The sequence below is a fragment of the Heterocephalus glaber genome, unplaced genomic scaffold, assembly GCF_053883595.1.
Source record: "Heterocephalus glaber isolate CG9 unplaced genomic scaffold, H.glaber_assembly_v1.0 deba00001452, whole genome shotgun sequence".
NCBI classification, from domain to species: Eukaryota; Metazoa; Chordata; class Mammalia; order Rodentia; family Bathyergidae; genus Heterocephalus; species Heterocephalus glaber.
In genome coordinates, this window is record NW_028258302.1 from 4,342,444 (window position 1) to 4,354,899 (window position 12,456).

Consider the following 12,456-nt stretch of genomic DNA (forward strand, 5'->3'; position numbering starts at 1 on the left):
GGGGAGCAAGGAATGGCAGCAACTGGGCCCTGACTTCTCTCTCCGGTGTCCCCACTCAGGGAAGGCCCTGTCTGGGTTGTGGCTACTTAGGGCCCATCGGCCATCACGGGCTGCTGGCGCCTCCTGGCTCCTTCCCGTGGGCCTGAAGATGCAGAGATCGCCATGGGCCTCGGGCCTCAGTGGCTCAGTTCGTCATCTTCAAAGAATAATCCTTGCCCTGGGAGTTGTTAGGAGCAGCAAACACATCAAGGGGGCCCTGGAGCCTTAGGCCTTCTCCGTTGGCTCTGTGCTCACTCCTGGCTGAGTCTGGAGGGGAGACCACCCGTCCACAGCTCATGTTGGGACCCGTTGGGGATGTAGTTGCAGCACAGAGATGAGTGGGAAGCAGAGGCCCCAGAGGAGCTGGTGCTGCAGAGGGTGCCCAGGTGCAGGGGTCCTGGGGACACACAGAGTTGCCCACATCTGGGGTAGTCGATGTGGCAAGGGGTGGCCAAGGGGCCTGGAGAGCTGAGGAGCAGGTGTTCGGGACCTGGATGGCTGTGCCAGTTGCCTGGGCTGTGTCCTGGCATGGTGGGAGAGGCAGATGTGCACGGGGGACCCTGGCTGCAGGTGTAGAATGACCTTGGGAGAGGCAAGGGGACTGAGACCTGCAAGATGGGTCAGGTGACAGCACGCGGGACCTGGGAGGAGGCCTCCAGGCTCATGTACCTGCCTGTGCTCGCTCCCTGGCCAGGTGCACCTGATGAAGCCAGATGCAGTCCCCAAGGCGTGCTGTGCACCCACCAAGCTGAGTGCTACCTCTGTGCTCTACTATGACAGCAGCAACAACGTCATCCTGCGTAAGCACCGCAACATGGTGGTCAAGGCCTGTGGCTGCCACTGAGGCCCTGCCCACATGCTCTCCTGCAGCCCTCCCTCCCTGGATCAGGACCCTCTGCAGAGGCAGGAAACCCTGAAGCCCAACCAGACCTAAGGCAGGGTTGGCAGGGAGGGCCTTCAGACCTACTTCCTTGCCTCTCCCTCTTCCACACTAATGCTTGGGCCTCCTCAGACCCTGAAATACCCTTCCCCTGTCTTAGGATGGTCAGGTGGTCTTGCCTGCAACCCTGGTGGTCTGAGTCCTGAAGCAGCAGTTTATCTCCATCACCTCCCCCAGAAGCACATACTGAACAACTCTGGGATTGGCACAAAAGTCATGGGTATATTCTTGCCCATTACTGGCCCAGGCTGTGGGCAGGTGTGGGATGAACTGAGAGGCACCTGGAGCTCTAGACTGGCCACCTTGGCCTCTTTCCTGTCCAGTACAGAGTTTAGGAATGTATGGACAAGGTCTGGTGCAACCATCCTTCCCCTGCCTGCCTCTCCCGGGTGCAAAACTGGCCATTTCTAGAAAACAATGAAAAGTATGGACTTTATCTCAGTAATGCATATTTATGCATGTGAATTACTAAATCTCTGGCCACAGATAGGCATGCGGGTCAGCTCAAGAAAAAGCTGAATGAACAGCAACATGATTCAGGGCTAAAGCCAATGGCATGTATCCTCCCTTCCTGCCTTGCATCTGCCTCTGGTGCCTGGAGAAAATGTGCATGGATGCACATCTTGCTTTGGAGAAATAGAAAAATCTTGGATGCTTCCTTTGGTGAACTAATGTAACTAATGGTCAACTTGTAATGCCCAGCTGAACTGAATCAGCATGGTCTGGGCATGGAAGATCTACCTGAGGATTGTTGCCATTAGCCATAAAAACAGAACTGGAGGAGAAGATCGTGGGCTATTGATTTTCTAGGAGAAGCTTACTGCGGGTGGTTTTCCTGAGGATCTCAGGGCCTCACTATCACTGGAAATGGCTATTATTCTGGTCAGGGGAGCTCTGATCTTCACCGTGAACATCACTTCCTGGCTCCAGTGTAGATCCCTCAGCCTGATGGCACAAATCCTTCATCCCACCGGCATAGGTTCTTTGGCTTCCACTACTGGCCTTTGGGTCTTCAGGGTGCAGACCTTCAATATGGACAAACATGAGACATTGCTGTGGGCTCTGGGCCACTGGCTGGACTCAAGGAGGACATTGCCTTGGACTCTAAGCATTTAGCTGGACTTGTGTGGGACACTGTTGTGGGATCCAGGCTAGATTTTTTGGTCCTCTAGTGTGCGGTTAATCTCTTGTACTCCTCTGCATTTGACTTTTTGGGTAAATATCACAAAATAATCCTATAAATAATGTATCCTGTATTAAATGTATTCCCTTGACAAAACCCTGACTACAACACTTCCAGTGGATTCATCTATCTGAAACCATGTTCGCCTGGCAGAAGCTGAAGTTTGTGAGGAAATTCTTTTTGCTGAGCAAGCAAGGTGGCTGCACTGGGTGTTCCAGGATGACAGTGGCCAGCACAGATGCCCTTTTCTTCTGCATGGCAAACATCAACAATTACTCCTGATTTTTTGATCTGAGTCTGAACGGAATTTCCAAGTGATCCCAGGACTCCAGGCAGGACTCTCAGGACTCCAAAGTTGGCATGTGAAGAGAGAATTGTTTGTCATCTTCTGCAATGCAAAAGAGCAACCTGTGTTCCCAGAGTAATATGTCTGTGATACCAGGCAGCCTGTGACCAGATCTGGGGCAAGGCCAGCAGCTTGTCAGCACCTGCTGGTGTCCAGTTGTCAAAAACAGGTTGAAAAAAAACCCCAAAAACGGGTTTGTCTGCCTGATCCTGGGTGCCCAGCAGCCCTGTCCTGTTTCTTGCACCTGTGAGTCAAAAAAAGGTCCCTGTCCCCGGGGAGTGACAGGTGATAATTGGGTTGGGTTGGGTGAGGAGCTTTGTCTCAGCTTCACACTTCCTGTTCTTCTTGGAGCAGCCTCTGGGAGTTGGAGTGTTTATTTGATTTTGGACTGGCTAAGCCTGTAATTTACCTACTGGAACATATGGAGTCCAGCTGCCTGCACTGTGTCATTAAGGGCACGTCCTGGGCCTGTCCACACCCAGCCCCAGTGGACCCACCCGTGAGCCCTGGGATACACATCTCTGGAGTTCATGCTCTGTGCCCCTGAGGACGGGTCTTGGGGAAGGCAGGTGTGGCTGTAGGGGAGAGGCTGGGGCCACGCTGTGGAACAGCAGCCCCTCCACTGGGACCAGGGAGGGCCTCCCTGTGTGAGTGCAGATGAAGGCACCGTCCCACGTATGCAGAGGTGGGCCCAGGTGGTCTGGACATTTCCCCATCAGTTGGGGGATCCTTAGTGTGGGGATCCAGCTCTGGCCTGGATGTAAGGAGACCTGACTTGATTTGGACCTGTAATGTGAGAGAGTTGGACTTTTTGATTCCAAAGGGCCCTCAGCCTGGGTATCTATCAACCAGCCTTCATCACAATGTACCCAGATGCAGCCTTATGACCTTATGGTCTTGAATGTGGAGCTCAGGTGGCTCAGTCAGTTGGCGGGTAATAAAAGATCTATTTGCTATTCTAGTACTTTTCTAACACTTCTTCTCAACATCAAGGATTGTCTTTTAGGTCAATAAGCCAATGATTTTGACAACTAGTAACTTTAATGCCCAGCCAATGATCTGACATAGTATGGGGGGCACCAGGGACCCAGAGGTTTGTAGGCATGGACTACACCCTACCTGTCAAACTGTATAGCAGGAATGGATAAATTGCCATCTTTGTTCAGAATAAATGAAAAACAAGGCATCATTTACCTATCTTGCCATCCAGATGGTCACAAAAGGAAATCAAATGGAAAAGCCCTTGAGTAGCAAAACAGTTGTACATGGAAACAAAGTCCGTGTGTCTTACTGCAGGACCTAACATTTGCTGAGCCAAGCATGGCAGCTGCAATGGGCAGCCCACCCAGCAACACAGATAGCACTGTTTCCCCTTTCCTTGCTCAGGACAGCCTGTTTATCTGGCTGCACCAGACTAAGTTAATAAAGAGTGGTCAGTTCATATCCACTGATAGTTGACAGGAAGATACAAAAATAGAAGTGCCTGGCACTGCAATACTGACCTTGGGTCATGTCATCAGAGGATCAGGGTTCACTTCTTCTAAGGTAAAAAAGAAACATATTCCTGAAAAACTTATAAGCCAGAGATGTAGCTCAGTGGTGCCGTGCCTGCCTGCCTGCCAAGTGCAAGATCCTGAGTTTAATCCTGGTACCAGAAAAAAAAGAAAAAAGAAAAAAACTAAGGAAAAGAGGCAGTGTATCAAGACTACCAATATTGGGGAGCAAATAGATTTGAATCCAAGTTCTGCTTTTTCTTCCATAAAGATATTGGTTCTTCCCTCCTATAGGTACTATACATATTAAATGTGCATTAAGCATGTGGGATGTCTGACAGACACATCCTTAACAATCAGTACCTGTGGTCATCATTGCAAGATCTGCTCATTTGGAACCACTCTGTGCCGGTCCATTAGACCAAAATATGTTTCTAAAGTGATGGTGTATTTAAGGCTGTACTTTCTCCTAAAAAAAATCTAACCTGGGTTTCCTTTGAGGGCAGGACTTATTTCTCACCACCTTTAAAGGCCTGGCAAGTGTCTGGCAAGGTGGGCAGTGGGGAGGTTGTGACACCATGCTCTTGGGTTTCCAGAGACACCGGGACCCCACAGTGTGCTAAGGGTTTTCCACACCCACTCATGTGACAATCTGGATGTGGGAACTGGCCATCCAGGGTTTGATCAGTAATGTGAGGCTTTATGCAAACATTTTGACTTTCAGAAATATTTTTCATTTATTAAAAAAAACCACAAAAATAAAATACAATTCAAATCACCATAGTTCCATGACTCAGATAAATATACCTTTAATATTTTGGTCACTTTTTTTCTTAAAATATACGTATACCTGTTTACATATTATAACTTTACCATACTACACTATATAAATTGCTTTGTGATCTTTTTCACTTTATTAGTACAAATTTCTTAGTTTTTGAAAACATGGCTCTTCAGTTTCTCATCACCTGAATTCTGCTGTGAGATTCCATTTTCGCCACTAAGTCATCTGTCCCAATTCTCTCTCAGAGGGCTGCTGTGAGGCTGTAACAGATACAGCAGTGTCTGGAACCCCCTACCTCACCACTGGGAATGCCAGCAGCTGCAGCCCAATCCTGGGATCCCAATTCTAGTCTCTGCCTTCATTCATGCTGGCTGCTAAGCTCTGTAGACCCAGCCTCTCCTGTTTCCTATACACACCTTGAACTCAGTGCCACGGTCCCCAGCCACAAATGCCTGCCATAATGCTGGCAACTGAACTCTGATGGCTGAGCTCCGTGTAGAGAAAGCCTGCCAGGGTCAGCTTGCCTACACCATGGTGCCCAGTTTTTGGTCAAATACCAGGTGATTCCATCAAGGTATTTTTCTTAGATGGATTAATATATTCAAATCAGTGGAATAAGGCAGATTACCATGCATAAGGTGAGGGCCTCATCTACTCAATTGAAAGTCTTAAGAGAAAAAGACAGTTCGTCAGAAGGATTCTACTTCCAGACTGCCTTTGGACTTGACGGCAGAGCCAGTTTATTCCTGGGTCTTCAGCCTATGGGCTGCCCTATGGATTTCAGACCTGCCAGTTCCCATAACTGCATGAGCCAATCCCTTAAAACAGCACACCCCAACATACTCTTACATGTATACATCCTATTGATTCTGTTTCTCTGTACAGTTTGACAAATATGGGACCATACAGTGTCTGTCACCAACTATTCAGCTCTGCTGCTATAGTGAGAAAGCAGCCACGCATGATATGTAAAAAAATGGATATGGCTGTGTTCCAATAAAAATGTATTGCAAAAATAGGGAGTGGGCTGGATTACAGCATGTATTTTGCTAATCTGTCTCCTGACAAACAGTATCTGGCACACAGAAGGTACTTCAGAGTTATAAAAATAAACCTACAGAACAAAAGTAAACAGACCACTGAGGCTAATCAATATACTTGCTAGCTACAAGACTTGGCAGTGGCTGTCTCACCAGAGGCAGAAGAAAACAGGAACATTTGTACTATCTTTGATTTCCATTACCCGGGCATCATCTCACAATTTGTGACATCTGGCATGAAGATGTATCACCTGGCATCTCAGGGAATCGGCCCAAGGGAGGAAACAAAAGCTGTGAGGAAGGCACTGTGCCCCATTCATTGCCAGCCTGCCTCAGGGGAACAGCTCAGCCACAGATGCAATCTCTGACAGCACCCAGAAACTCTCTAGAGGCAGCAATATAAGAATCAGGATTTATTTTAGCAGAGAAAGTGTCCAGGATCCTCAGATGGGCCAGGGCAGGTCCTGGCACCGCACGCTGGGAAAGCCAGGGGACAGTCAGCTGTCCACGGTGGGGAGGGCGGCACCTGCGCTGGCTCCCAGGCCCACAGCGCACCTGTAGGAACCCAGAGCAAGTCCAGGCCGCACTGCGGAGGAGCTGCTCCAAGCTGGCCCCAAGGAGGAACTGAGACCCTGTGTAGCCTGCTTCACACAGGACACCCTCCGTGCAGGCCCAGACACACAGGCAGGAGCAGAGAGGGAGCGGGGTGGCGCCTCACATGTACTCCCCACAGTCGGAGATGATCACCTTCTGCTTTGGCTTCCCATCCTTGCTGCCCTGGGCCTTTGTGGGAGGAACAGAGGAGGAGGCAGGGTCAGGGGCGCGAGGGGAACAGACTAAAGAGGCTGGGGAAACCCACCCACCCGCGACCAGGCAGAAGTGGCCCCCACCCTCCCACAGGGCTGCTCACCAAGGGCTGGGGAGGGGCCTGTGCCCGCCACTCACCTCGATCTGCCGCAGGACATCCAGGCCTTCGGTGACCTCCCCAAACACCACGTGCTTGCCATCCAGCCACTCTGTCTTGTCACAGGTCAGGAAGAACTGGGAGCCGTTGGTGTTCGGGCCAGAGTTGGCCATGGAGAGGAGGCCTGGGAGAGGGGGACCCCATCAGCTCCCTCCACCCTGTTCCCAGCCCTCAGGCAGCTGTGCGCAGACTCTCAGGGGCACAGACCTGTGGGTGTGGCCACCTTCTTTCACTCAGGTGACAGTGAAACAGGATGAAGAGTGTTGTTTCAGTCATTTATACTGGTCTGTCCTTTCATGCATTCATTTCATTTATTTAACAATTATTAAATTTAATTAATTATTTAAACAATTATTAGTTTATAATCAGGCCCCTAGTAAGCCCCGGGATACTGACGAGCAAAGCAGTCCTACTGGAGTAAAGTTCAGTCAGTGGAAAAGGGTCATTAAAAGACACACATAGGACTGCACATGTGTTCGCATGTGTGTCATGCAGCCAACCCAGGAGATGCCGTGAAGAGGCCGTTGTGCTCTATGGGTGGCACAGGAGAGGAGTCAAGGGAGAGGCCTAAGTTTCTGACAGCAGCCAAATGGACAGTGGTGTCATTTACCAAAACAGGGAAGATGGGGCTGGGGATGTAGCTCAGTGGTGCTGCACCTGCATAGCAAGTGCAAGGACCTGAGTTCGATTTCCAGTACCAGAAAAACAAACAAACAGGGAAGATAAGGAAGAGTCAGGAGAAAAGCAAGAGTTGTTTTGGCCTTCTGACATCTGAGGAGCCTATCGGATACCCAGTGAAGACCACAGGTGGATGGCCGGACAGAAGCCCAGAAGGCAGAGAGCAATCAGCCTGGAGACTCAAACTTGGACAAACTCAACTTAGATCTTGGTGAAAGCTCTGAGACTGAATAGGATTCCCTAAAGGAGCGACTCTAAGTGGGGTTGGTCCTTCCCTAGGGGCCATTTAGAGACTGAATGTGTTTGTGATTGTCAGGCACACTGAGCGGTGCTACTGGCATTTAGTGAGCAGAGCCCCAAATGTGATATATTCTGCAATGTCCTGTACAAGGAAGAACTGTCCCACACCCGGCTAGTACTAGTGAAGGTGAGAAATGTGTTGACAATTACCTGTATGTAAGGTCCAATCCCTACATTTTTGAGGGTTTTTGTTTTATTTCTTAGAGAATCTTCTAGGAATACAACTACATAAACCAAGAGAAAATGACCCATCCATTTGGAATCTCTATCATGTCACAGACTCCCGTCACCAGCACATCTTGGCAGCTGGCAGACACCTGTCTGGATTCCTAACTAGTTCAGCTGAGCACAGGTGCACCTGTCTGAGTCACACCTGACGTCTGCTGGTACAGTGGTACTTGCACATTTACATCCACAAACATATTCTTTCTTATAACTGACTTTCATGTTCTTTCCTATTAGTCAAAATAACTCTGTGGCCAGGTAAGCTATAGCATCTGTGCCTTTTGGTCCAGCATAGTAAAAAATAGTACAAACTATGAGGAAGAAAAAGAGGCCTAGGGGAGCAGAGTTCTACGGAGAAAAAAGGCTGAGCTCTGAGCCACTTCAATTTTACGGAGGCAGGAAACAGAGGAGATGGCAAAGTCAGAAAAAGTTGCCAATTAAGTAAAAGGAAACCAGAAGAGGGAGGAGTCCAGCCAGCAAAGTGAAGAAAAGTTCAAGGAGCACAGGATAATGGTACAAAATGCTGCTGGGAGGTGGAAAAGGATGAAGGCCAACAAATGGTTACCAGCAAGATGGAAGCTGTTGGCATCTTTGAAAAGTGTGGTTTCAACTTGAGGTAGGACTAGAAGTCTGGCTGAAAAGGTTCAGAGAATGAAGACAATGAGTCCACACTGTTTCAAATGTAGTCTAAACTTTTTTTGTTTTGTTTTGTATTCTGAGACAAGGTCTTACTATTAATAAGTCCAGATTGGCCTTAAATTCATTATGTAGCACAGGCCGGCCTCAAACTTGCAACAATCCTCCTGCCTCAGCCTCCTGAGTACTGAGATTACAGGTATGTGGCACCATGCCTGGCAGTCTAAACTTTTTCAAGTTTTACTAAAAAGTAGACTAGCAGCAGGTATAGTGGCACATGCTTATAATACCATCTATTCAGGAGGCTGAGGCATGAGGCCACATGTTTGAGACCAGCCTAACCAACTAAATAAAGTAAAAAAGGCTGAGAATGTAGATCCTTAGTACTGCATTAAAAAAAAAAAAAAAAGTAGACCAGAGACATGGGTGACAGCTATGGGAGAATAAGTCCAAGGATACCTTTTTAAAATCTGTTTTGAGACAAAGTCTCACTATGCAGCCCAGGCTGACTCGAACTCATGACAACTGTCCTGTCTCAGCCTCCCAAGTGCTGGGATTAAAGGCATGTGCAACCATGGCCAGCTAACAATTTTTACCAGTTCCTTTGGGGGAAGATTATTTTTGTTTGTTTTTGTTTCGTGTGGTACTAGGGATTAAAGCCAAGGGTGCCCCAGCCCTTTTTTTTTTTTGGTACCAGGGATCGAACTCGGGACCTTGCACTTTCGAGGCAAGTGCCGGCACCACTGAGCTAAATCCCCGGCCCCCTTTTTTTAAATTTTGAGGCAAGGCCACACTAACTTGCCCAGGCTGGCCCTGAACTTGCTCTTCTTCTGCCTCAGCCTCCAGAGTACTTGGGATTACAGCCTTGTGCCACTTCGTCCCAGCTCCCAAGGATGGTTTTTCAAAAGACTGGCACTACCTGTAATCCCAGCACTTGGGAGGCTGAAGAAGGAGAGTGCCATGAGTTCGAGGCCAGACTGGGCTACAGAGTAAAACCTCTCAAAAAAACAAAACAAATAAAATACTGGTACTGATTATAAGCTGAGGGACCGATCTGGTAGAGCAGGGGAAGTGGATGATAGAAGGCAGAAGGAGACATCAGCAGAAGCCAAGTTCCTAAGTCTGGGAGAATGACGGGATAGAGCCCACAGCACAGAGCTGTTCTCTGTGCCCAAGGCAGTCAGAGCATGCAAGTGTGGAGAGAGGTGGGTGGCAAGGAATCAGGCAAAACCGGAGGGTGCTCAAGAGACCTCAGGAGTGAACGCAGGCACGGAACTGTCATCTCTGATGGGACTAAGCACCAGCTAGGGAGTGCTGGCCAGAAGTGTAGTCAAAGCTCACAAAGGAGCACTCAGTAAAATTCCGTGTTTTTCTCTAGTTGCAGGGAGACCAAACACTGAAATTTCACTAGGCAAGTCTGAGAAGGCAGGGGAGAAACAAAGGGGTTCTTGGAATGAGAGCTCATGAGCAGATCACAGAGCCGAAGCTAACCTAACAGGTGTGAAGGGTGGGGGGAGACCGTGTGTGAAGGTTAGCTGGTGAGGTCATCCACAGCCTCCTTTAGGCCCCTGCCCACTGCCAGAATCACAGCTGTCCTCCCAGCCCCAGCCCCGCCTCCCCTGTCACCACACCAGCAACTCCAACCTGGTCCTGTGTGCTTGAGAATAAAGTTTTCATCATCAAACTTCTTCCCATAGATGGACTTGCCCCCAGTGCCATTGTGGTTTGTGAAATCCCCACCCTGGCACATGAACTGGGGGATGATGCGGTGGAAGCTGCTTCCCTTGAAGCCATAGCCCTTTTCATGGGTGCACAGGCAGCGGAAATTCTCTGGTGTTGAGAAAGGACAAAGTGCTGGGGTTAGAAGACAAAAGCAGACAAAAGAAACCTCTAAAAGTAATGTTTTCTCTAATGTTTAAATGTTCATCCTTTGGTATTCACATGGGATTGATTCTAGGACCCTCTGTAGATACCAAAATCTGGGGATATTCAGACGCAAAAGTCCCCTATAATCTATGCATGCATGTGTATGTTTGTATATATATATGGGAGAGTGCTGAGACAGGGTCTCCCTGTGTACTTCAGGCTGGCCTTGAACTCCCAGCTATCCTCCTGCCTCAGCCTCCCAAGTGCTGGGATTACAGCTGTGTGCCATCATGCCCAGTGCTCTCCTGTATACTTTAAATCATCTCTAGATAACTTACAATACCTAACACAGTGAAAATGCTATGTGAGTAGTTGGTATACAGTATTGTGTAGGGAATAATGACAAGAAAAAAAAATGTCTGAACAGATTTCGGCACAGGACAGATGTGGTGCACGCCTGTAATCCCAGCATTCACTGGGGCAGGAGGATCAAGGCCAGCCTGGACCATATAGTGAGACCTTGTCTCAAAAAACAAACAAAAAATTAGATTTAAACAGGTGTACTGAATTTTTCCCTCTAATTTCTGAGCTGTGGCTGGATGAATCCAGAGATGTGGAATCCCTGGACAGGAAGAGTCAACTATATTTCCATTTTTGAGTAAGAAAGGCTCATTATAAACCTTTTTGATATTGACTTCTTGAAAGAAGACAGGGCATTATAATTAAAGGAGGACTGAATACTCTACATGCACCCCAGCTCTGCTACCTCCCCAAACCACATTATATTGATGTTAGGTAATTTTTTAAAAAGAGGAAAACCCAAAGGATCTTAGAATGAAACATAAAGCAAATTTTCACAACTTTGGATTTGGCGATGGTTGCTTAAACATGACCCCAAAGACATAGGTAACAAAAGAAAAATAAAATAGATTTCATCAAAATTAAACTTTTGTGCAAGGAAGGACACTCAATAGTGAAGGGTAACACATAACGGAAGAAAATATGTGAAATTACATTCAATAAGGGTTTAATTTCCAGATATACATAATAAACTCCTGTAATTCAACAAAGCTGGGTGTGATGATACACACCTGTTAATCCCAGCACTCAGGAGGCTGAGGCAGGAGGATCGCCAGGAGTTTGAGGCCAGCCTGGGCTACTTAGCAAGACCCTGTCTCGGAACAATAAAAAACAAACCAAAAAACAACAAAAAGACAAACGATCCAGTTAAGAAATGGACCAAAGAGTTGACAAAGATACAAAAGTGGCCAATAAACTCACAAAAAGATGCTCAACAGCATTAGTCATTAGGGAAGTGGAAATCAAAACCATAATGAGGTACCACTTCACGACTGTTGGAGAAGATGGAGAAATTTGGGAACTTCATTGCTGGTGGGAATGAGGCTAACAGTACATTTAAAAATCATGAGTGTGACCAAAAATAGATAAATAAAAAATAGAGAGAAGTGGGGAAATGGTGGCATATGCCTGTAATCCCAGAACTTTGGGAGGCTGAGGCAGGAGGATTGCAAGATCAAGTTCTGCCTGGATAACTTGGCAAGACTGTCTCAAAATAAAAAAGGGCTCGGGCTGAAGCTCCACAGTGGAGCACTCATGAGTTTGACTCCCAGTAGCACAAGGCAAACAAACAAAAAGGAAGGGGGAGACAATAGCAACAGAAAATTTTGAAAGCTAGAAAACAGATGAGTCATAACTGATATAGCAGACCTGAGAAAGTAGAATTTCAAGCTAGTAAAACCCAAAAAACAAATCATTTTATATTCCATCACTCAGATATAACTGTGATTGTAATTCTAAAAACAGCCAGACTGGGTGAACTCTGTATAAGAAAGCAGTTAACTCCCGAAAGTTTTTCCTTGACTCTCCAGGTCGGGGCTGCCCCTCCACTCCCCTAGCAGTGGCCCAGCTGGAGGCCCAATCTGGTGGGTTAAAGCAGAAGGT

At 47.7% G+C, this 12,456-nt stretch overlaps 2 protein-coding genes across 4 annotated transcripts in view; one reads left to right on the plus strand and one right to left on the minus strand.

Annotated features, from left to right (window-relative positions):
• Window positions 1–4,722, plus strand: part of Bmp8b (bone morphogenetic protein 8b) — a 29,738-nt gene extending 25,016 nt beyond the window's left edge. Inside the window, exon 7 of the mRNA XM_087215234.1 lies at window positions 734–4,722. Within this exon, the coding sequence (XP_087071360.1) occupies window positions 734–883 (150 nt within the window). The 3' untranslated portion in view covers window positions 884–4,722. The remainder of the gene's footprint in view (window positions 1–733) is intronic.
• A 1,503-nt stretch (window positions 4,723–6,225) lies between these two features.
• The window catches only part of Ppie (peptidylprolyl isomerase E), a 52,710-nt gene continuing 46,479 nt past the window's right edge, over window positions 6,226–12,456 (minus strand). For all 3 annotated transcript variants that reach the window (XM_021263395.2, XM_004851035.3, XM_021263397.2), the window contains 3 exons: window positions 10,273–10,458; window positions 6,771–6,913; window positions 6,226–6,608 (listed from right to left, as the gene is read on the minus strand). In XM_021263395.2, coding sequence (XP_021119054.1) covers window positions 6,540–6,608; window positions 6,771–6,913; window positions 10,273–10,458 — 398 coding nt within the window. In that variant the 3' untranslated portion in view covers window positions 6,226–6,539. The remainder of the gene's footprint in view (window positions 6,609–6,770; window positions 6,914–10,272; window positions 10,459–12,456) is intronic.